At 41.0% G+C, this 25,173-nt stretch overlaps 2 protein-coding genes across 4 annotated transcripts in view; one reads left to right on the top strand and one right to left on the bottom strand.

Moving 5' to 3' along the window:
* The window catches only part of LOC124804658 (zinc transporter 1), a 289,336-nt gene extending 275,965 nt beyond the window's left edge, over positions 1-13,371 (bottom strand). Inside the window, 1 exon segment of the mRNA XM_047264883.1 lies at positions 13,110-13,371. The gene's annotated coding sequence lies outside the window, so the exon portion shown is untranslated.
* Positions 13,372-13,473: 102 nt separating this feature from the next.
* LOC124804659 (mitochondrial inner membrane protease subunit 1-like) overlaps positions 13,474-25,173 on the top strand; it is a 74,288-nt gene continuing 62,588 nt past the window's right edge. For all 3 annotated transcript variants that reach the window (XM_047264891.1, XM_047264890.1, XM_047264889.1), the window contains exon 1: positions 13,474-13,664. In XM_047264891.1, coding sequence (XP_047120847.1) covers positions 13,545-13,664 — 120 coding nt within the window. In that variant the 5' untranslated portion in view covers positions 13,474-13,544. The remainder of the gene's footprint in view (positions 13,665-25,173) is intronic.

Below are 25,173 nucleotides of genomic sequence, written 5' to 3' on the forward strand. Positions count from 1 at the left end.
GCACCTGCGACCATTCAGTCTCCCACTGATGCATGATGCGTCTGTCAGAAAATGAGATGATGGCTTGAAACAGGATGGGGCATTGAAGGACAGCACCATCCTGACATGCTTCCTTGGCGGCTTTGGCGGCCAAATCATTTCCCTGTATCCCGATGTGGCCAGGTACCCACCAAAAGATCACCTCCTTGCCATGGTGTTAGAGCTGCTGTAAGGAGTCATGGATGAGCTGAATCAGCTGATCTACTGGATAATTTGGTGAAGTGCTTGAAGTGCACTAAGTGAATCAGAACAGACAAAAAAACCTGTACATTGATGTCTGTGAACCCTCTCCAGTGCCATCAGAATGCCATCTAATTCTGCATCATAATTTGTAAATTGCTCCAGAAGATGCACTTTAAAAACCCTATCAGGGAAAACAGCAGAACAACTGAGGACATTCTCTTGCTGAGATCCACCTCTATAAACAACGATAAAACTGTGGTATATACTTAAAATGGACAAAACCAAACTTACAGAAAAATAATTTGGAGTACAAGTTTTCTTGTACTGTGTCAAGGTTAAAATCGCTTTGGGCCCCTGAAGGCACAAAGTTGGCAATGCATTCCATCCCTGGCTGTGTATTTTGATGCGTCAGATCTAGATCCTTGAGACAGCCTGTAGCACGTATCCCAAATGGCTTGATCACATGAGGCCGATTCCTGAACAGAAGTTCAAAAGTGGGTTGGAACACTGAAATAAATGCTAATGACTGAGGTGATGCCAAGATTTCAGCACCTGTCGAGCCAAAAGAATACGTCACAAAATCCAGAGTGGTGGTTCACCAGCCTCTGCACACAGACTTGAAACTGGGTTGGTCCGAAAGGGTCCAGTCGATATCCAGATAACCTCATGGTGGACAGCATCTAACTTCTTGAGGTAGGAAGTATGGGCTGATCCATAGACCACGCTGCCATACTCTCAATGTGAGTGAACAAATCCCCTATAAAACTGCAGGAGCCGGGACCTGTCAGCTCCCCATGTTTTTCCACTAAGGCATTTCAAAATATTCAATGACTGGAAGCCCTCTGTCCTCAGATTTCAGGTGTGGGAGCCAAGTTAATTTCGAGTCAAATAATAAACCGAAAAAGTACACAGTTTCTTGCAAATGGAAAATATTGTCCCCCACTGTGAGCCCTGGTTGGTTAAAACTTTGGCAAGCACGGTTAAAATCGACACGTACTCTTCCCTGGTGGGAACCGAAAACCAGTTGTCTTGGACCAAGTTTCCAGCCTCCTAATGGTCAGCTGTAGCTGCCTTGTTGTTGTAAAGATCAGAGGAGAGAAGAAGATTGCAAAGTCATCCACAAACAACGAGCATTTGACAGGGCTCCTGACTGCATAGGAAATACCACTGATAGTGATGGCAATGTGACACTGAGGACACAGCCTTGAGGACCCCATTCTCTTGACCATAGCACTCAGGCAAAGCATTGCTAATGCGATATCGAAAACGCCGGTCCTCGAGGAAAGATTGGATAAGAAGTGGCAGGCATCCACATAATCCCCATTCATGAAGTTGGTGAAGGATGTTGAACTTACAATAGTGTCATATGCTTTTTATAGGTCAAAAACACATAAACCAAATGGTTCCGGCATAAGAAGGACTCCTGTATCGCTGTCGCCAACAGAATTAAGTTGTCAAGCGTAGAAACATAGCGTCTTAAACTGCACTGGGAGCGGCTCAGGTGACCTCGGAATTCGAACAGCCAGACAAGGTGGTGGTTGACCATACATTTAAGAGTCTTACCCATACAATTGGTAAGGGCTACACTATGGTAACTGTTAAGTGTGCTAAGGTCTTTGCCCGGTTTCCAGACTGGAATTAATACTGCCTCCTTCCAAGTCGTGGTGTACTGTCCATCACACCCGATCTGACTGAATCAAGAGAGGAGCTGTCCTTTAGCTTCAGGGCACAGATGACGAAGCATAGAATAATGGATCTCCAGGTCCTGGAGCAGTGTCTCTGGCTGCAGACAAAGATGATTCCAATTCCCACATCGAGAATGGAATGTTGTAGACTTCCTCATTATGCGAGAAGAAATTGAGCTTCCTCATCTCCACAGACCTACGGAACACCTGAAATCAGGAGCTTGTCTGGATGACAAAGTTACAGTAAAGAAGTGTTCAGTTAAAACCTAAGCCACGTCTTCTGTCATGTCCATTAAGTTCCCATTACTTGACAAGGGTGTAAAGGGATTGTGCTGCACTTGCCGAAAATCCGTCGGACTGAGTACCAAACTGTGCAGTGGAAGTAGACCGATTAATGGAAGTCGTGGATTCCTTCCAGGAGCTCTTCTGATCTTTTATCACTTGCCTCACAAGTGCTCTCGCAGATCTGAAGGCGTGAAAGTTACCTGTAGTTGGACAGTGTTTGAAGGTCCACAGAGCTGCTCGTCCGGCCCTGATTGCCAATAGACAGTCATCATTCCACCAAGGACTCTGTGGCAGCCCATTGGATCTCAAGTGAATGGGTCACTGTCTCCTGTGCACAATCCTTTTGTTCACAAATAACCTGTCGAGTGTACTGCAACCAATTTTCCCTTTGTATAATCCATCTGCATGGTCTTCTGGCAACCACCGTCCTGACATTAATAGGACTGGACCGTGTTGTTCTGTGTCTGTTCAGCAGCCCTCGTCAACTGCAATGACCAGCACTTCTTCACCAGGAACAAACTGCTGCTATAAAAGGTGTTAGTTCTTTCACATTCTCTATGTAGACTCGTATTGCTACCCCTTCTGCTCCAGTAGCCTTTTCTCTGTTGTACTATTTCAGTTGCTTTTCTATTCCACTGTCATTTATTTCTGTATCTGTCATTCGGGCATTAGTGAGACGATTTAAAGGAGAAATTACAGCACAATCTTTCTCAATGAAACAGTTTTGGGAAAGGTGGTAAAATCTTTCAGCTTCCTCTGTGTCACCCTCCGTTTCGATACCATTAAGGTCACAGAGTGCCTGGACATATGTCTTCGATCTGTTTATTCATTTAACACAAGATTAAAACTTCTTACGATTTCTGTGAAGTATGCATGGTGTGATGGGTCAAAGTAGAATGTTATGGTTGCCAGGAATGGTGACAGTCACGAGTATAATGTTATCGCACTATATGAAGTTTTGACATACAGGAAAGTATTAATTTATATTTTCTTAGCGATAAAGTTTTAAGTATGTATGTGTTTTGCGTTGTGGGTAGTAAGAGCAAAGGGAACTGGTGCCTGTTCAGATACTGGAGAAACGCAGCAAAGCGGACAATTCGTAGCCGGCTATTATCAAGGGAAGCTAAGAAGTTGGCCACAAGGAAGAATTTACTTTGTTTGTTTATGGAGGATGATGTTTTTGTTTCTTGCACTTTATCTGGATAGCGGAAGTGGTAATAGATGTGAATTACTGATAAAGAAAGGGAACACATAACAATTTTGACGTAGTCCCGATCGATGAACATTCAAATATTTATTCTGGAAGGGTAAAGTAACTGCTCGAATTAAATAGTTCACTGAATGACCAAAGTCTTGCCATGGAAGTTTACATGTTGGAAGTATATAACTTCTTGAAAACACGGAATCACTGAACAACCAGAAGTGACTAAAGGCTGTTGGAAATAAACTGGTTGATGGAAAATGAGGACAGATAAGGTTCTACCGCTGACTCTTGAACGGTGAAAATGTTTGCCTTTCAGCTGTGAATAGGTAACAATTGAACGAACGTTTTTAACTGTCACGATCAATAAGCACTAGTCCGACTAAAAATTTTTGAACCAAAGAAGATAACTGTAACCCAGCGAAGCATTAACTCCAATAGAGTGCATGGCAAGGAGAATTTCGTATTGATCCCTCTACAGAACAATAGAGGGGGCATTGAGATGGCTCTCCTTACATTAATTTTGGTTTCGTTCGGATATTTTTTTTTGTGTCTTTACTAGTAGGTTCTCTCATTAGCTACTCAAGGTTATTTTCAGATAAGGCATTTAAGCAATTTACATTATTCTCTGTCCTCACTAGCCGCCTTAATTAACTTGAATGCACACTTGTAGGTTACTATACTATAACATGACCAGGAAATTTATACGAAATATTCCTCGCAAATATTTCGCCCATACTGCTCCAGAGGCAGGGGGTTCTATAGAAGCACAGAATGACTACGTTTGATCCACCTTTAAACCTTATTTTCACCCAAATTATTTCGCTGTCTGAACCTGTACTAACCTCACTATGTGTATTTTTTACGGCTATAAACACATATTTCCTTTTTGTCACGACGAATGCAGGAGGGTCGCAACTATGTCAGATTGCGGCATCGATTTTTTATTATTATTATGGACTCTAATACTTATGTAAACGTCAAATGAAGTACTGACACTAACTTTCTGGTAGATGAGCAATCGGCAAGCTTTGTATCATCTTAACATATACACTGTCTGCCCCTCAAATGACTGCTGTTTCACCATGTAAGTGACTGTTTAATGATAATAAAAAGTTCACGTTTAAATACTATGTGAAAGATCACATACATGGTAAATGCAGCTATAATTCAACTTTGGGAAGATGGGTATGACGTGCTTTGAAACTGGGCCAGCATGGCAAGCGGACGTCGAACCAGAGCGATAAGCAGTTGAGGTGATATGGAGGAGGCCTTAAATGAGCACAGATAGCACACCGCACACCACAAGGCCAGTCTTTACATTTCTCTGGAAGGTAAAATACTGAAATATTCGATAAACTAATGAATGGCGTGTGGTGGTGGTGGTGTGGCCTTCAATCCGAAGATTGGTTTGATGCAGCTCCCCACGCTACAATGCATGCTGTGAAAGCCTCCATCTCCGAATAACTACAGCACACTACAATAATTTGCTATATTCTTTCCTTGGTCTCCCCCTACAATCGCCCCCAATCCACTCCCTCATTTGCTGCCATTACCACATCGACAATTCCTGCTGCCATTACCACATCGACAATTACTCGATGCCTCAGAACATGCCCTATCAATGGATCGCTTGTTGTAGTCAAGTTGTACCATAACTTACTTTTCTCACCAATTCGATTCAGTACCACCTCATTAGTTGTGCGATCTATCCACCTCATCTTCAGCAGTCTTCTATAGCGCTACATTTCAAAAGTTTCAACTCTCTTCTCGTCTGAAATGCTGATCGCCCACATTTCACTTCCGTACAAGGTTCCACTCCAGACAAATACCTTCAGGAGGACTTCCTAACACTTAAATTTATTTTAATAAATAGTTAACTGGAAATAACTATTCATTAAAATGTCATACTGCGACATATATTAGGCTGCAGGTCCTACAATACGGCAATTATATTCGACGTTCATAATTTTTTTTTATAAGTGCTTTTCTTACTGTAGCAAATATGAATTTTATATCCTCTGTATCTTCGGTTATTTTGCGGGCAAATGCCAAAACTCTTCGACTACATTTAGTTTCTCATTCATTTCCTGATCTAATTCCCTCAGTATAGCCTGATTTAATTGGACTACATTCCATTGCCCTGGCTTTGCTTTCGTTGACATTTATCTTATCTTTTCAAGACCCTATCCTGTCCGCTGAAATGCTCTTCCATGTCCTTTGTCGGCTCTGACAATGTCATCGGCAAGCTTCAAAGTTTTTTTTCTTCTCCCTGAACTTTCATTCCTTTTCTAAATTTCTCCTTGGCTTTCTTTAGTATTATATCACATGAGCCAGATAATCTCGTGTAAGTTCCTCTGCGAACACAGAACTTGGAGCGACAGACGTGGAAAGACGTTAACGGTTAAACTTCAGGAAACAGCATAACATTACGGTAGTTCACATCTATCTCCACTACATATGTCACAGTTTGGTGGGTGGGGCGGGGTGGAGAGGAGCAAGGAGGAACACAGTGTTCCTACTAACGTTTCTTCCTTCCTGTTAAATTTGCGGATGATGATCGGGAACTAGGACTATCGGTTTGCCTCTGCATAACCCAGAATTTCTCATTTATACCCTCGCGGTCATTCTTGACTCTTACTGGAGCGTGGAATTTTCAGAGTACGGCTCTTTCTGAAACAGAACGCATTTCCTCTACTGTCTCTGTGACAATTTTGCGCTGATACAACCAACTCGTGAAGAAACCTGCAGCTGTTTGCTGAATTTCTACCTGTTCCGTTAATTTAGCTGTTTGAGGGTCCCACAACGACAAACAGACCTGTAAAGTTGATTGTACAAGGGTTCTGAAGGTTTCCTCCTCCGTTTATGAATTACACTTCCTCAGTGTTCTTCCGACAAATCTCCGCCGCCTGTTATTCCCACTGGAAGACTGATGTCACGTCACCTTTGATAGGTTCCGGTCAGATTCTCTTAGATACTTAATGGTTGAGAGTTATTCAGTTCCTATTGCTCCATCACGTAGTTCGTCGGCAAGCGATGTTGGCTCATTTTTCGTCTATTTAAGAAAACTAAATTTCATCTAAGTTTAGTAAGCTGCCATCCTATCTGCTAGTAATACGTTGTTGGTCATTTGCAATACTCGCTTCATTTTGTTAAAATATTCTAACGGTGTGACCTCCTCTCAATGATTTGAAAATTCGCCGGGAATTACACGTGGTTTGAATTCTATGTTAGCCCTTTCGTGGTTGATGGGACAGGTTTGCCCCACTACAGTAATACGCAGTTTTGTGCGTTGCGATGTCTATATATCTCTTATCTGTCTAATACTAGCATGAACCGATTTGCTTTGGAATTTAGAGAAAAATATTACGGACCACGGGCTAGATATATAGAAGACTGTGAGTGATCAAATGGGACGGCGTGTGTTTACAGGTGGCACTGTGCGCCTGTTTCACGAAAATCAGATCAAATCACCATCGCTAACGTCTCCATTCCAAGAATGTCTGAAGTGACTAAGTGTATTTTCCTATACATCACAGACATTGATTTGAAACATTATTACCCACCTCGGTAATTTTGATGGCTTGCACATCAATTTTTATTAGTGGGACGTATATGCCCCATAAAACTTCACAGAATGTTGAAAACATTGGTGTGTGTGTGTGTGTCGTACGTCAAAGCCATCTTCAAACGCAATGTCGAAAATTTGTGTGCAATATTTTGTCCTTTTCATTACCGGGAGAATAGATGTGTTTTGGTACTGATTTGTTACGCTTTTCCCATTACTGACATGCTAATAAAATCATTCTAGAATTAAACATTTAACGTGGATCTAGCTGCTTTCGGGGACACACTTGTCCCATTTTGCCGTATTTCTTAATTGGTCAGCTAAAGTTTTTTATCGCAAAGGAAGTCAATTTTCGACCTTGTATTTTTCAGATATATGCAAAATAAATTTTAACCATGGAAGTGTTAAACCGTAAGTCCCCCTTTCCCTGGTACGATTACTGTGGTGGGTTAGGGACTCCCAAGTCTCTGAAGTGGCGTCCAATTGAAAAACGTCATCTAGGCCGTGGAGCGCACGAAATAATAATAATAATAATAATAATAATAATAATAATAATAATAATAATAATATCACCACCACTATCACCATTATTCGCTAGTTACAAACGATATCTGATTCGTCATTTTCAACCCATATAAATGGCTCTGAGCACTATGGGACTTAACAGCTGTGGTCATCAGTCCCCTAGAACTTAGAACTACTTAAACCTAACTAACCTAAGGACATCACACACATCCATGCCCGAGGCAGGATTCGAACCTGCGACCGTAGCAGTCGTCAACCCATATATCGCGAAGAGTAATGGTGTACTTCATTTCCCAGAGGTACTGCAGACATATCTCCATTGCGAACGACGGACTGTTCGCTATGAAGTCTTGGCTAATCGCATTTTCTGATGCCTTCTGGATCTCTAACAGAGGAAACTGTCCCACATTTTCTTAGCGTGGCTCGTATTTAATGCTCCACTGGTCTTAATTGTGAGATGCAAATGGTGTGCGGTTGTTAAAAGAACTCTGAACATTTATCTTCCCCACGAATGCCTTAAGGAACACTTTTCTTTACCTTTCTTTCTTTTTTTCTCTTTTTTGTTGACACCAATCCTTGAGAGTATGACCGGTTCGAAATCTGAAATCAAATTAGAAGAGGAAGGACTGCATTAAGATTTACGATGTCCAATGTCGTTACCAAGCACTGGCTCGTTCGAGGCTATTATGCTTCAAAGTGGTACTATAAACCTTCTGAAGATCGGGAAAAAATAACCATCCATTGTGTGATAGGTGCACAAGTATAGTTGCTGTGTACACGCGTACATCACATTGAGCACATCAATGATGAAACGGTGTCTTTTGAACTCACAGTGAAAGTGACAATGGAGTTAGATCAAAAATACTGAACCCAGTTTTCAAATGTTCCTTTGCATGGAAAGATACAGAAATATTGTCCCAGTGTATTTCTCACAACACTGAAAAGATGAATGAAATAGGTATTAGTGTTATTGGCGTTGAGAAACAGCTGAAATGTTAAAAAGGACCTGACAGACTCAGTGCCAGATTCTACATCGAATCTGCGATTGAGTTAGCCCTCTCTTAATAACACAATCTAAGATAAACAAGAAAAAAACGACGCACCACGAAGGAATTATCCGAATGGGATGGAAATCGGTAGATATAATGCACATGCACAGAAAAACAAATGATTACAATTTCCGAAAAAATGGATGATTTATTCAAGGAAAGGAGCTTCACAAATAGAGCAAGTCAATAAGATGCTGGTCCACTTCTGGGCTTTATGCACTCAGTTAATCGGCTTAGCATTGACTGAGAGTTCTTGGATGTCCTCTTGAAAAATATCATGCCAAATTCTGTCCAACTGCTGTATTAGATCGTCCCACCACTGTACGGCTTTGCCTCCAGACAGGTCTTCACTGACCATCGGGCTTCAGTTCGAAGTGGGACTCATCTCTAAAGACAATTTACTCCACTCAATGAGATCTCAGGCCGAAGATACGCCTCGAACAGCGGTGGGATTCCAACCTGATGGTCGCCCGCTTACGGTTTGACAAACAGGATTGGCGGTCTGTAGTGTCATTTATTTTCATAGTAGGACTCTCTGGTTGTCATCGGCAGCACCCTTACAGCTCAGCGGTACGTCAACGATATTCTACGCCCCGTTTTGTTGCCCTTCATGCCAAACCATCCTGGGCTTACATTTCAGCAAGATAATCCCACATGCACACGGCGAGAGTTTCTACTGCTTATCTTCGTGCTTGGCAAACCCTAACTTGACCAGCACCATTCCCAGATCTTTCCCAAATTTGAAACATTTGGAGCATTATGGGCAGGACCCTCCAAGTGGCTCGGGATTTTTACGATCTAACGCGCCAACTGGACTGAACCTGGCACGATATCCCTCTGGAGGGCATCCAATAACTCTGTCGATAAACGCCAAGCCGAAGTGGACCAACGCACTACTGAGTTGCTCAATCTGTGGAACACTCTCTCTTAAATAAATCATTAATTTTTTTCTAAAACTATAATCATTTGTTTACCTGTACATGTACATCTCACATCTACCGATTTCCGTCACATTCAGGTAATTTCTTTGTGGTGTGTGTCTTTTCTTTTTCTTAAAGATTATATAGAAGATCCGTTGAACATAAACAAACTGCGCAGTGGTTAGAAGAAAGCACAGTTCACATTCGTCTACAAGAAGGGCAGAACAAAATTATCGCCCAGTTTCGTTGACGTTCATCTCTTGTAGAACCTTAGAAAATACTCTTTGCTCGAACATAATGAGCTATCTCGAACTAAACGACTTCCTCCAGCCAACCATCATGGATTCCGAAAATATGGGAAATCCGAATTGCTTTTTTCTCACAGGGCATCCTGAAAGTCATGGACCGGCAATCAGGTAAATGCTGTATTTCTTGACTTTCAAACAGCAACTGGGTCAGTACCGCAATAATGCTTATTATAAAACTACGGTCGTACGGCACACCAAACAAAATTTGTGACTACTTGGAGAATTCGTTGATAGGTGAGATGCAGCTTGTCATCTTGGATGGTTGGAAATTTGTGATAAGGTCATATGGAAGCAAACTGCTGAGGTCATCGGCTCGAAAATGGTTCAAATGGCTCTGAGCACTATGGGACTTAACATCTGAGGTCATGAATCCCCTAGAACTTAGAACTACTTAAACCTAACCTAATGACATCACACACATCCATGCTCGAGGCAGGATTCGAACCTGCGACCGTAGCGGTCGCGCGGTTCCACACTGAAGCGCCTAGAACTGCTCGGCCACAACGGCTGGCTGCTGAGGTCATCGGTCCCTAAGCTAACACACTACTTAATCTAACTTACGCTGACGACACACACACACACACACACACACACACACACACACGCACGAGGGAGGATTCGAACCTCCGACGGAAGAGCCGCGCGGACCGTGACAGAACGCCTGAGACGGCGCGGCTACCCCGCGCGGCATCTTGGATGGTGAATGATTAACAGATGTGGAAGTAATTTCAGGCGTGAATATAGGAACTCTTGCTGCTTATGCTGTATAATACTGAACATGCAGACAATTCTAAGCGTAGATTTTTCACAAATGATAATGGAAAATCATGCACGTCACAAAACGTAGCATCCTGTGACTACAACGAGTCACAACTATAATCTACCAACTCTTACAAATACAAGGGCGTAATAATTTGGAGTAAATGAGAGGGCGAGGGGAGTAAGTTTGAAATAAAATGATTACACACGCTCAATTGTGTGAAATGTAAGTAACAGACTTCTAGTTAATGGAAGGCCACCGGCAAAATGTAGTCCATCTACATAGTAGACTTTTTACAAAAACACTCCTATGGTCACAGGTTTCGAGATGGCGTCACGAAAATGCATAATAGTCAGACATTCGAAGACAGGCGCCGATTAACCAGCGAACTAGTATTACGTGAAGAATTTAGGAAATTGCTTCAGCACTTACTATCGTTCCCGTAGGTTCTGAGAAGATCAGTTTAGGACAAATACAGCTCACACTGTGGGCAAGCAAACAGCAAAATAATGTTAAGTTTACTCTGAACAGTCGATCTAAAGACGGATAAATTTATTCTTATGTCGCCACTTTGGAAGGTTCAACAAAAACTGGCCACGACCAATGCAACACAACCACTGATGGCGAAGGTACTAATTCCAGCATGAATCTCTCTGCAGCAGAATGTCCGCTGCGATACTTCCTAGCACATTAGAACGTTACGCCGGGCAGACGCACTAACGCGGAACCCTGCTCAAAATGGTTCAAATGGTTATGAGCACTATGGGACTTAACATCGGAGGTCATCAGTCCCCTAGAACGTAAAACTGCTTAAACCTAACTAACCTAAGGACATCACACACATCCATGCCCGAGATAGGATTCGAACCTGCGACCGTAGCAGTCGCGCGGTTCCGGACTGAAGAGCCTAGAACCGCTCGACCACCAAGGCCGGCGGAACCCTGCTCTTTAGTAGAATGGGAATGTGCTTAACGCTTGAGCTAACAAGGCAGGACTCAAGACGCAACTTTCCCACCAGTGCTTTACTCCTGTAGTCCAAATTTCACATAAATCCACGAATTGTACCGTTACTACTCAGTCTGTAAAGAGCATTGCTCGACGGCACGGTCTCGGGGTGGCACACAGTTTTAATCAGTCATGAATTCTCACGCTATTAATTGATTTTACACTGATATCTGTTTAGCGAATGACACCACCATAAGCGGATGTATTTAAGGCATTTGCTGCACTAAAGTATTAGTTTTTGGACAGGAATACTTGAGCAGAGAGCCATACAACGGGCGAATGCTGACCGTGATAGTCACTTAACTCTCTTACAGAGGAGATCTATTCGGTTTGGCGCAAGAGGCTTTTATTTTGGCGCATGTCACCTGCTGTGCAAGTAGCCTGCAGCATCAGTGCAAATACTTAAAACACGTGACTTGTGTAACTATAAGCCAATGTACATTCTCATGGTGCTACTGTGATAATCCTAAAAGCACGGTCTGAGCTCTTTTTTTTATGATATCGTCTTTCGATCTTACATGAATATATAATACAGTCAAACGTACTTCCAGTATCTAGCCGATATCAAATTACAGGTGTGTAGTTAAAAAGTTGGAAATACTACGTTGAACCTATTTTTTATTTACTGTGTACATTCCAAATAATTGGAGCACTGATAAGGGCAACGTTGTTGTGAAGGTCAAACTGAGGGCGACGACAATATTTCTAATACTACTGTGTATAAATATAATAAATGTTGTTTGTTGTTAATGTAATAACGGCACATACAATGTTTGCTTATGACTAGGTTCCGGCTTGGGTAAACAATCTTTTCTCCTACCTTCATGGGTTAAAAGAAGAAAAAAGTGTGTGTGCTCAAGGCGGAACCCAGTCAAAAACAAATTTGTAAGCATAGACGGCTACAAGTCTGAGCTTCACCCTTACGATGAATACGGTACATAGGCCTATACTGTTCGCACGTGTGGAAGCGAACGTGTCACTGGGCATTGTATCATAAACTTATCATTAGTTGAGGCAATGAAGTTCCCTACTACACACTACTTCTGATGGAAATAATTTCACCAGTAGCAGAACTTGGCGATAAATCAACGTGAATGCCATTGTAATAGCGCACTGTTTATTAATTGACAAGTTAAATCCAAGAGTTATGGACTAATAGCTTCCATGAAACAGCCTAAAAAAATTAAAAAGAATGTTGCGACTGCGATTATTTCTGTCGATACCTTTGTCGCTGAAAGCATAAATTGAGATCAAAGGAACCGTAATAAAAACAACAAAAAATATAGAAACCTAACACCACCACACACACATTTTCCAATAAAACAATGACAGACCTCGTATCCAAGATAGAATTTACAAAATGTCATTCCTTTCATTAAACTTATCCTGTTACTCTTTTAACCAATACCTTTAACTCTATCCGGCAGAACACTTAAATCTACAGGAAAATGTTAACAGTGACACATCGTACAGCAGACGGGCACGAATGGCTTTTATTTATCGAAAATAATACTGTCGCTTAGAAAACATGAATAAGTTCACTGAACATGTAAACATTAGTACGCCAGAAAGAACTCTTACCAGCTTCAACCAGCCAACGAATTCCTCCAAGTAGATGATTCTAGATTATATTTACAGCTGTCATCTTAACGTCCACTCGAAATATTCTTTCCAAATTTTATTCATTTGCACTGATTCACAACCTCCATCGCTTATGGAATAATAAGCGTTGCTAAGCTCACGTTTCACAGATAATCATTGCCTTAGTAAACAGCATCGAATTCCACTGAAAATTCCACAACACACTCGCTCATTCCAGTTTCACGCGACTTGCAAATCTTTACCAGAGAGTAAATGAACTCGACAAAGCACTCCACTAGAAGATACTTCTGTCACATGTGTATATAAACAACATCGGCGAATTTAAAAGCACCGTATACGCGATGCTAACATCTTTGGAAAGGTGTTATGACCGCAGATTTAAAATTGAATTTAGGATAGTTTTATTGACAGTTCATGGCATTTGTCAATTATTTGAAACAGAGTACTGTGAAAGCAATTAATGTACTAACGTATGTGGTTCAGTACGGTTGTATAATGCATGTTACGGTCGAACATGTTGCAGACTTTGTCGTTGTAAGTGTTTTCAGTAATTTATACTTTTTAAGTGTGTTGTTATAGCAAACTAAGGTGTTATTCCTTGTGCTGTGGATGCTATTTTGTAGGATTTATCGCCTATCAAAGAAGAAATAGATTTGACGCTCCAAGAAGTCAGGTAGCAGTAGAACTGCGTACAATGCCAATAAAAACCTTGGATTTAGAAGGTGTTTATTATCAGGAGTGAGTTCTTGCTGTAGGAACTGAAAGTGCCATGCCAAATGTGTGATATTTTACTGTATGTTGGAGGGAGGTGAAGGTTAATGTGCAGTTGCCAGGGTTGTTACATTATTTCCATCATATAATTACTATCACCTACTGTTTAGTTAACTGCCCAATAAAGTGTAAGTGGGGACTAGTGTAGCAGGGGATACAACCCGTCGGCTTTGGACATTGACGTCACAAGTCGCCAATCGAGAAGCGATTCTTCTTAGTGTTGTAGCTCCCTTCAGTGGCTGATAAGTGTTTTTTGGCTTTTTTAAAAAAAAAATCTCACGAGATAGAATAAACAGATCCACTTTATTAAGCAGTTAGTAAAAAAACGAAACTGAAACATAACAGCAAAAGCGAAAATGGTAAACTGCTATCTGGCGAATTGTGACGTCATTGTCCAAAGCCGACGGGTTGTATCCCCTGCTACACTAGACCCTGTAAGTGTATTGGGCTCCCATGTCAGTGGTGTGATATAGCGAACAGGTCAGGAATATAATGCCACATTACTTCGACTTACATACTGAATAGTAAATGTTTCACTCTTTTGTGGTAATAGTTCTATACCATTATCATTGCGTTTGTCAGTTTAAATTCAGCCTTTTTTTTTCCACCCATATATACTGAACATGATGTATGTTGCTACACAAAATTATAATTTTTTTTTGCTCTGTTAAGAATGCTACGATCGGTACAGTGTGTCAATATACAGCCTATAATTTTACGATTTCTGTATTATATACAACACTTTCAGTAGCTCGAATGTCGATAAGTTTTTAACTCTCTCCTGTTCTCTCTCTTCGCCTTGGCCATTAACATTCCTACTCCATGAGAATTGCAGCTTGAATTATTAATTTGGTAATCCAGTAACCAAAGTAGCCTACATCATGTAAAGAGATGATTTATAAATCAAGTTGGGGGAATTTTTGTTCTTCGGATACTTTCCTTTCGAGATACATAATTTCCCAAATAACAAAGATATTTTAAAATCTGGAGCAGTACCCTAGATTTCATGTTATTCTAATACCATGTTGCTCTTTTGAAAAATATACATCCATATTTTCTGCCTTTATTACCAGTTGAACAAAAGGTCATGTGAATCAAGGTATTGGTACAATTGTATTTGTTTCGCTGTGGATTACCTTGTACCTTGGGCCGTACCTTATACTCGTGGTCAAACTCCAAGAGATGACAAACAAGGCTTAAGTAACATATAAACAGTGGAAGGCAAGAAACTATTTGTTTAATAATGTAACTGTTAAATATATCTCGTATAACCCTTCGAAACCGAAGCTTTGGAGGCCCACCTGTTCTTAAAAAATTATTAACAATTTGTAAAAATCTTAAATCTTTCCGTCAGATTTCAACTTCTTGACATTTTGATTTCATCAAACACTAAACCCATAAAAGCATATAGGGAAAGACAATTAACCCTGTTTTCCACACATTGGTGATAAAAACTACAGTTTCTTCTTTTTGTACCTCAAATTCATTGTTTTCTTGAGACCACACAAACAATGAAGTCCTCTTCGGTCTTCTAACAAATTTGTCTGAATACTATCATTTAGTACTGATACTACTTCACTAATACGATGTCTTGCTGTGTATCGTTCTGGTATTTTTTTGCTGTTTACCTACATCATGAGAGTGAGTTTTCTTGACATGTATCTTCATCCTTTCCTTTTATCTCTGTACGCTTTCCTAGATCGTTCTCTGCCTCTAATTCTATCACTTCTTTTTCTGGGATTTAATTGGAATTTTGCACTTGTTCAGTTTTTTGCCACTGTTCATAACTTTCTTATGCACATCTTTCAGAAACAGCATTATTTCTTCCAGAGATTTCGGCGTGGTGATGGCTGGGATCTCCAGATGAATTGGAGTTGAAAGTGGCCCTTCACTGGACTCGTAATTCAGCAGCTAGTCCAGGATTGGTTCTGTCAGTGATAGAGTACACTAAATATTCACCATCAGAAAATATGTTAGAGTTGATGGTTCATATTCCTGATGGTAAAGTGAAAAAAAGAAATTACATGTGAGGGAGTAAGAGCCAAAGTATAGGCCTTCCCAGTTATTTAAGCTGAACTGAAAGTTGTCAGATGTTTTCCTGGCTGATTAGTAACCATATTTTACAGGTTCTGTCCTAGTATTTCTTTAATGGGCTAAACACAACTCTATCTAGATGCTGGAGTTTGTGATTCAGTAACCCGATCATAGTTAATGGTTTCAATCTTGAATAGGTCACATGATTATCCACGATCAAAACAGTTTTTTTCCTTGTTTTACATATTTTATGAAGTGGTGCAAGAACACCAAAAACATCACTCCTATTGATACCCATACCAACGCATAACTCTTGTGAGGAGGTCTATGCAACACATGACCTTTGAAATTCACTTGTGGAAATAGAAATGCATGGGGTACAGTGTTTCTAATTACATTAATATGTGTGACAATTGTGATATTAAACCCTGTTTTTGTGGATGCTTCACTGTTTAGGAACAATAACCATGGGAGACTTGTTTGCATATGAAATCCCAATCTTGTCTACATTATAATCATAAATTCATTAAAGATGTATTGCATATTTTATACAGAAGGCAAGCATTTTTTAGATCAGCTTTATGATAGGCCTAGTCTTATTAAATCCAGATGCTCATGCGATACTACTTGGAGATGATGTTCGTAATGATAACTCTAGATTATGCTCCAGAAAATTGCCTAGGTTTTATTCTCCAACTGGACATTTGATGTACCATGAATCTTAATACTGCTTTGTTTTGAACTTCATGTATTGACAGGTTACCTTCATAACAGCTTCTTTTGAAAGACTGACATGCATTAAACTGATGCTCATGAGATACCTTAGAGACTCTTCTTCTGTAGTAAAATCCTGATGAATGAAACTTAAAAAAAAAAAAAAAAAAAAAAAAAAAAAAAAAAAAAAAAAAAAAAAAAAATAATCCCCACTCTTCCAGGATGCATTTATAAGAATTTAAAGGGCTGTTCTAAACACACTGCACACTTTTTAGCCGCTGCCCTGATAGACATCCCATTTATATCAACCAATAACGAAGCTTCTCTTAAATTTTCTTTTGAAACTATGGGTCAAATGGTTCTCTCCTTAATTTCTGGCATCTAAGATAACAATGAAAACAATTATTACAGACTTTACATTAAATATTTTAATATATTTTGGATTAAAAGAGATTGAATTAGAAAGAATATAAACCATTTTATTGTACCTTGGATGTTGACAGTGCATGGTACAAGGATGTGTCACTGCAACTGTAGGTTAGGTTTTCTTCAAAGCTTGAATTTACACATAACAGCTGTGATCATTATAAGCTAAATAGCTAGTTAGATAGATTTATTTTTTATTTGGTACTTGTAAATAGGACAAGTCACCTTAACCTAATATCGTAAAATATTTAGTTTAAGCTTGGTAAAATATTTACAATATGAAACATTACATTGGCAAATGTGATAGCAACATCGCCTACATTTGTAGGAAGTCCTGATGAATAGGTACCCAGGCAACACTCACATGTAGAAGTGCAAAATTGGAGTACTTTACTGCATAATTCACTGAGCATGTATATGGAGGAGCTTGGGTAGCTCAGTCAGTAGAGCACTTGCCCCCAAAGGCCCCGAGTTTGAGCCTCAGTCTGGTACACAGTTTTAATCTGCCAGAAAGTTTCATATTGGTAGACACTCCCCTACAGAGTGAAAATTTCATTCTGGACTCATGTTAGAAGGCAACTGATGACTCTAAAATGTAACATAAACAACAATGTTGCCACCAGGTTTTATTGACATTTTAATTCTGTCAGAGACAGCAAAGAAGTTGGAAGAGCAGTTCAACGGAATGAACAGCACCTTGAAAGGAGGATATAAGATGAACATCAACAAAAGCAGTATGAGGATAATGAAATGTAGTTCAATTAAATTGGGTGATGCTAAGGGAATTAGATTAGGAAATGTGACACAGTAGTAAATGAGTTTTTCTGTTTGGAACTGATGATGGCCGAAGTAGGGAGGATATAAACTGTAGACTGGCAATGGCAAGAAAAGCATTTCTGAAGAAGGGAAATTTGTTAACATCAAGTGTAGATCTAAGTGTCAGGAAGAGGGTTGTGAATCGTCCGATATAGTTGTGGTGGCGGGAGTGATTAGGGGTACAATCTCTTTCTGGGTCAAGGATTGGGTGCACAAGAGGCCGATGAACCCTGAAAATTGAGAGGGGTCTCCTCCCATGTTGTTGCAAAAACATTTGACTGCTTCATAGAGCGCCAACAATTCCCCGTCATAGGCAGACCATTTGCATTGCAGTGCTGAGTTTCTGTGAGAAGAACCGGAGTAGTTGTTGCTGACTGGCTATCCTCTGCTGTAAAACCACACCAATGGCAATTTTTTTGCATCTTGTGTAATAGACAAAAAGGTGCCAAACATATGGGGTGTGCCAAGATTACAGCTTAGTAAAGGCAGTCCTTTATTTTATCAAATGAGTGTTGCATCCGATTGGTCCACTGCAGTGCTTACTTACCACGAGCACTCTTCCCAGTTAAAACATTTGTTAATGGTGCTTGGATTGTGACTGCTTGTGTTCTGTGGTGACATTAGAAGTCTGTCATGCCCAAAAATGACAGTCGTGGAAAGTTGTCAGTCTGGGTACCTGCTCGATAAGGTCTGTGTCTTGTTGTGTTGGTCTGATATCTGCCCATGTCACCAAGTGACCTAGAAACATTAGGTGTTGTCTGTGTAGTTGGCACTTTTCTTCATTGAAAACTATTCTGAATTGCTCCAAAGCCTTGAAGATTTGCTGGAAGTGAACTTCACTTCAGAAGAAGATGAGAATATGAGGGCGTCTCCAAATAGGGAAAGCAGATAGGAAACTTAACAGGGAATTCTGTCAGTGAAACATTACAATGTCCGGGCAGCATTCTTCAGCTCAAATGCCATGAAAAGAAATTGCTACAGCTCAAATTGCTTAATAATAGCTGTTTTAGATGTGCCCTCTGGGGCCATAGGAGTTCATAAGAGTGCCTTCTGCCAGTCGAGAACACTGAAAACTGATTAACTGGCTACTGTGTTGGCATAATGCTGAATGTCGGGTATTGGGTATCTATCTGGGATTGTGTAAGAAGAATTCAGAGCCTGGTTATTCCCGCATAACGTGTAAGGGCCTCACCCCGCCCCCTCGCCCGCCACTGGATGAATGGGGAAAGCCACAGCACTGCACAAAGGTTGCACGATTCCTGAGTGCCTCCCAGGAGGGGGGGCTCACCACTCTTTGGTGAGTTTGTGCTTGGCTACCATGAGGCCACAGCCTTTGCAGCACATCTTTCCTTTCTGTGCTGCATATCTATCCTCCTGTTCCCCCTCCATTGGGGAACATGTCTTGAATTTTGCAGTGTCAGTAGCCCAGCATGGGAACAGTCTCTCACCTATTTTTTCTTTCTTTATTCATTCCACGTCTTCTCCCTTTCCTACACTCCGGCGTTTGATTTTTCTCTGTTTTTTCTTCCTCCACGTGCACTCCTGGAAGCCAGCTTATACATTTGTTGCTTAACAGGTGACTAAGTGATGTGTTATTCCCAGCACTTGGTTGCCAGACAAGGTTCGCACTTACCCTCTGGTATAGCCCGGGCCCAGGGAGGGGAGATTGCACGAGCTATTACCTTCCCAGTTTTTAGTTGGTCCCTCTATCAGGAGTTCAGGAGGTGTGAACAATCACCTAAGCCTGGTGCGCCCTCCTCTGAGGGAGGCTCCCAGTTCGAAGGAGCACACCATCGGAGACACTGACAATCATGGGGGATTTTTTTGCAATGAGCCAATCACCATCTCAGTCTGTGTCTACCAAATGGTTCAAATGGCTCTGAGCACTATGGGACTTAACTTCTTAGGTCATTAGTCCCCTAGAACTTAGAACTACTTAAATCTAACTAACCTGCCCGAGGCAGGATTCGAACCTGCGACCGTAGCGGTCGCGCAGCTCCAGACTGTAGCGCCTAGAACCGCTTGGCCACTCCGGCCGGCTGTGTCTACCAATCATAAACAGAATGAGGCTATAGATCCAAAGACTCTCCCAGCTGCATCTCAGTTCCTTATGAAAACATGTACCAAAGTGGGTCAGTACTCTGCTATAATTAATCCATTTATTATGCAGAAAGGTGTTGATGCAGTTCCAGTGCCCACATGCACTCTTCCTCTCACATTTGATCAAGTAGAGCTTCCATCGAAGTTCAAAGCAGTCTATGATGTTACTACCAGTGTCAACGTTACAACCGCACTCGCATGTCCTGTCAAAACACGGCCAAATGTGTTACTTGTGGTTGGGATGCTCACAAGGGCAATTACCAGTCTCCTTATCCCTGTAATACCAATTGTAATGATGACCGTGCCACGTCCTTCCGTGAATATCCTGTGTATCTTGAAGAGCAGGCTATCCAAATGAAGGAGAAAGAACCTTACATTTGTTGGCTAATCGGAACCGCGGAATTTTAGCATCTGGCACTTCCAGTACCATCCTTGCTACGCCTTGCTCCACAGAAGACATGGCCACACAGTCTTGCAACCTCCAATTCACTACTGCAGTTGTCAAATCGCCTGGTATGATGGTAGCTTCCCAATTGCATTCTCCTCCAGCTGTGCAACAAGACACCAAATCTTTGCCTCCGGCAGCGAAATCATCTGCTACAAAACCGTGGATGCCCCTCTGTCCTTACAGCTGATGGACACTGACTCGGCATAATGACCAATTCTGGCCTGCTCAGTGTCCATCCGGCCTCTTGTAATACTCTCTTTCAGTGGAATCGTAATGATTATAATCATCATCTTCCAGAATTTCTGTCTCCTCTTTTTCTCAACTTTGTTGCTTGTGCTACATTTCAGGAATCTTGTTTTGTGGATATTCATTCACCTCTTTCAGTTTCCAGAATCTTGTTAGTCTTTTGTGAGCCTCTGGTGGTGTCTACATTGGTTTGCATGGCCACTGTTAGTTCCTCAGTTCCTTTTCACACTGCACTGGGAGGGGCTGCCATTCGGATCCATTTAGACTGCCTCATACACGTCCTGCACTCCTTCAACAGATCCCTTCCCCTTCCTTCTCTTTGAGAATTTTAACACCCATAACCCTCTGTGGGGTGGTACTGTAGCCACTGATCAGGAAAGGATTCTTGAAGACCTGCTGACAGGTTGTAATCTCTGCCTTCTCAACACTGGAGCCCCCGCACACACTTTAGTGCAGCACACAGCAGTTTCTTGGCCATTGATCTCTCTGTCTGTAGCCCTTGATTCCTCCCCTCTGTTCAGTGGGGAGTTCATGGTGATTTGTGCAACAGCGATCATTTTTGGATCGTCCTATCTTCTCTCCACCATCCCTTGCCTGGAAGCCCTCCCATCCCAGATGGGCCTTTGCTAATGCGGATTGGGATGCCCTTTCCCCAACCTCCATCCCAACCTTTCCACTACACGATGGCCTTGATGAGTCTGCCTCTCAAAAGGACTCTGTCGTCTTTTGCCAGACATATGTAGCTGAGCCGAAGTCATCTCCTCCATTGCAAGGATCTGCCCCACTTTCATTGTGGTGCCCATTTGACTGTGGTCCACATTTTGCTGGACTAGCAATTCCAAATGCTGCTGCTGCTGCTGCTGCTGCTGCTGCTGATGATGATGATGATGATGATGATGATGGATTTAAGAAGACTAAACATCTAAGGCCATTAGTCTCCTATTCATCGCTCAGGACGGAATCAGCATACCCCATCTTTCTGCACACTGGCCCTTGTTGCCAATCTACTGGGCTGATTTGATCTGGGTTCGGCACAGTTTCTCATCCTGGAAGTGGGCACTTTAACACACATGTCAATAACTAATACTACCTGCACTGCAAACAATTTGGGTCAATATGACCAACTATATCATAACCTCACAAAGCTCCAACTGCTATCATTAAAAGATTTTAAAAGAAAAAAATGATCTTGTTGATTACTGAGGCTTCAAAGCATTTAAATAATGCTCTGGTAATTAAATTTCTGTCTGTACAAAGTAATAATAATTATTATTAATTTTTTTTTTTAAAGAGAAAGATCCATTTCCATTGCTTGGATTTAAGGAGAGTGAGGAGGTTGGGAATGAGGGAGAGGAGGGGGAGGGGGGGGGGGGAGAGAGAGAGAGAGGGAGAGGGGGAGGGAGAGGGGGAGAGAGGGAGAGAGAGATATGAGAAGTGAGGAGCTGTAAAATGTCAACTAAAATGGTTAGGATGGAAGTGTGTATTTTAGGCAAGTCAACAAAACTACACGCCAAAAAGGGTATAATGCGTGAAACACAAGGAAAGAAAACGCCAAGGTCTACCAAAGATCAATAACGCCTAGACAGAGAAACAAGGAAGAGGAGGGAATGGAAGAAAGGCAGGTGAATAAACTGTAAAACAAGGTCAACTCCTGAAGCATTGTGTGCTAACACCAGGGGTAGCAAGTCAGGGATGTAAAGAGTCCATCACAGGATACCCTACTGGTTCTGTCGCTAGCCATGGGTACCTGCAAAGCTTAATAAATATTGAGAAGAACATGTGAGAGTAGTGCAGCAGAATTCCAGTATCCTCAGCACGGCTTAAGTGCCGCACAGATCACCCGTGGGTGCTAGTACACATTCATTAACAGAATGCGAATAGCACAAAAAAATTAATTTTAGTGTGTTTCATTGGGAAAATTTAGGTTTCCAGCATTAAGAAGTATACAAATTTTAACAAAAATATACCACCCTAAGAAATATCATTCATATCCAGGACAGTAAAATAAAACCTTTGTCAATGGTCAATATCGAACATGTCAAAAATTTGAGAAATATCAAACCTTGGCACTGATGCACTTTTATCATCTTTAAATGTAGGTTTGTTATTTGCACTGTTATTTCTAAGAATTGTCACTTCTTGTCCATCAATGTCTGCTGTTCAAATTTTTTCTGTGAAGAAGTACTACTGCCATGTTGGTTCCAAATTTAACAACAAAGGAACCCACATGAATATCTTTAGTAACCCGTCTGCCCATCAGCTTCATCATTTAAAGTGTGCTCGGGAATGACTCTTGCAATTTTCCCTGAAACAAAATTAAACACAACTCTATTTTTGGTGATAGAATGGTCTTTACAAATTACTAGCGACTTGCATGATTAGCACTAAGTACCCATGGCTGGACAGCTTGACTGGCATATTGATAATTTTGTATATAGAGCACTGCATAGAGTTATGATTAAAATCTGGAGAACGGTGTTAGGTGACTGAATATTATGGCTTTCAGATAAATTATACTATTTAAGCACTGCACGCGAGAAAGTTAACAGAAAGCACTCTCTGTTCCACATTTAATTGGTGGTTCGAGTGACGCCTTGTGGTAGTGATGGGAGTTGCGAGGTAATGTGCTGTGCTGACTGCCCAACTGCAGTGCGAGCCGTGGCCTCTTACCAGCCACCCGACTCCAGTGTGACTTCATTTTCTGTGTGATTGTTTCTTGCAATTGCCTCCACAACCCTTAAACATTGACTTTATACCAAAAAATCCATTCTTATCAGCTTTATATCTCATACATCCTTTATTGTAGGTCATTTAGGGAGTTGGCAGTAGCTTGTGCTGGCCTCTCAGTACCAGTAACTTGCGCCTCGCGCACACAAGCAAGCAAGCATAGCTCATGCACACACGCCTGCCAACTCCTGCATCTCGGGCCAAAATGCCAATATATTGCTGTAAGAAAGATAGATAGATTATGTAGGGGGATAGGGCAGTCAAAAATGTTGTGTGTGTGTGTGTGTGTGTGTGTGTGTGTGTGTGTGTGTGTGTGTGTGTGTGTCATTGCATGGATATCATGAATAGCTGTATCAGTAAAGCATGAAGTCATCAGCTTAGGGATCCTTGTGTGTGTCATTGCATGGATATCATGAATAGCTGTATCAGTAAAGCATGAAGTCATCAGCTTAGGGATCCTTAGGACAAAATGTCATGACAAGTGATTTCCTCTCTTTTTTTGACAACCTGATAAGGGACATTACATTAGCAGCCTGATATTTTCCACCCAAAACCACACACTATACCATACATCTCTCTCAATAATTTTCCCATGAGCTTATACCACAACATATTAGGCTAGTATTATATATAATGTTGTCACTTTGAACTCACTATGCGTATTCCATTTATGAAGAAATATTCAGAAAAAAACATACAATTTAATAAATATCAAAATTTACTTCAGATACAAAAAAATCTGAATTTCTCTCTCTTCTGAATATCTTTTTTCTAGTATGTTGGAATTGCAACATTAAGTTCAGTAAAAGTGGGGAACAGTAATCCACTTTCAGTGTTTTTCAACTCATTGCACAAGTTGTAATGAAATAAATCAAAGGTTAAGCAATGGAAAATCCAGGTAGAATATCAACAGTGTAAGGAAAAGATAGTTCAAATGGCTCTGAGCACTATAGGACTTAACATCTGTGGTCATCAGTCCCCTAGAACTTAGAACTACTTAAACCTAACTAACCCAAGGACATCACACACATCCATGCCCGAGGCAGGATTCGAACCTGCGACCGTAGCAGTCGCGCAAGGAAAAGATAGGTTGCTACCTAAAGATAACACATTAAGTTGCAGACAGGCAGAGTTAAAAGACACTTACGCAGTAACTTTCAGCCACAGCCTTCGTCAGAAAAAGAAAGAGTAACACATTCATTCTCACAGGCAAACTCACCTCATGCACACAAGACCATCAACTCGCACAGCTCAGATCAGAATGCAGCGTTCTTGTCCAAACTGCCAGAGTTGGTGATCTTGCTTGTGAGAATGAACGGTGTGAGTTTATTTTTGTGACAAAGACCGTAGCTGAAAGCAAATGCGTAAGTGTCTTTTAATTATGCCTGTTGGTAACTTGGTACGTCATGTTTACAATAAGTACCAGTCTATCTTTTCCACGTATTGGTAATTTGAAGGTTAAAGTTTTAAGCTGCTGATTATGTGCACATTGCACAATTTTCCCTAATATTTCATACTTATGACACACAGCTGTATTGAAAATGTCTGTAGTATTTTTTTTAAATAATGCAGACTTATTTGTTTTGCTGTGACGGACTGGGACAATAAAACAAACATTTGTTGATAGCATTAAAAGGCATCTTTGCATTACACCATAACAGTTACATTATACATGTTAGTAACAGAAGACCTAAAGAATTTATAAAAATAAAAATATGAAAATTAATCATAACATACTATAGAAAAATTGTCTTCTTGAAA

This window comes from Schistocerca piceifrons, chromosome 7 (assembly GCF_021461385.2).
Source record: "Schistocerca piceifrons isolate TAMUIC-IGC-003096 chromosome 7, iqSchPice1.1, whole genome shotgun sequence".
NCBI classification, from domain to species: Eukaryota; Metazoa; Arthropoda; class Insecta; order Orthoptera; family Acrididae; genus Schistocerca; species Schistocerca piceifrons.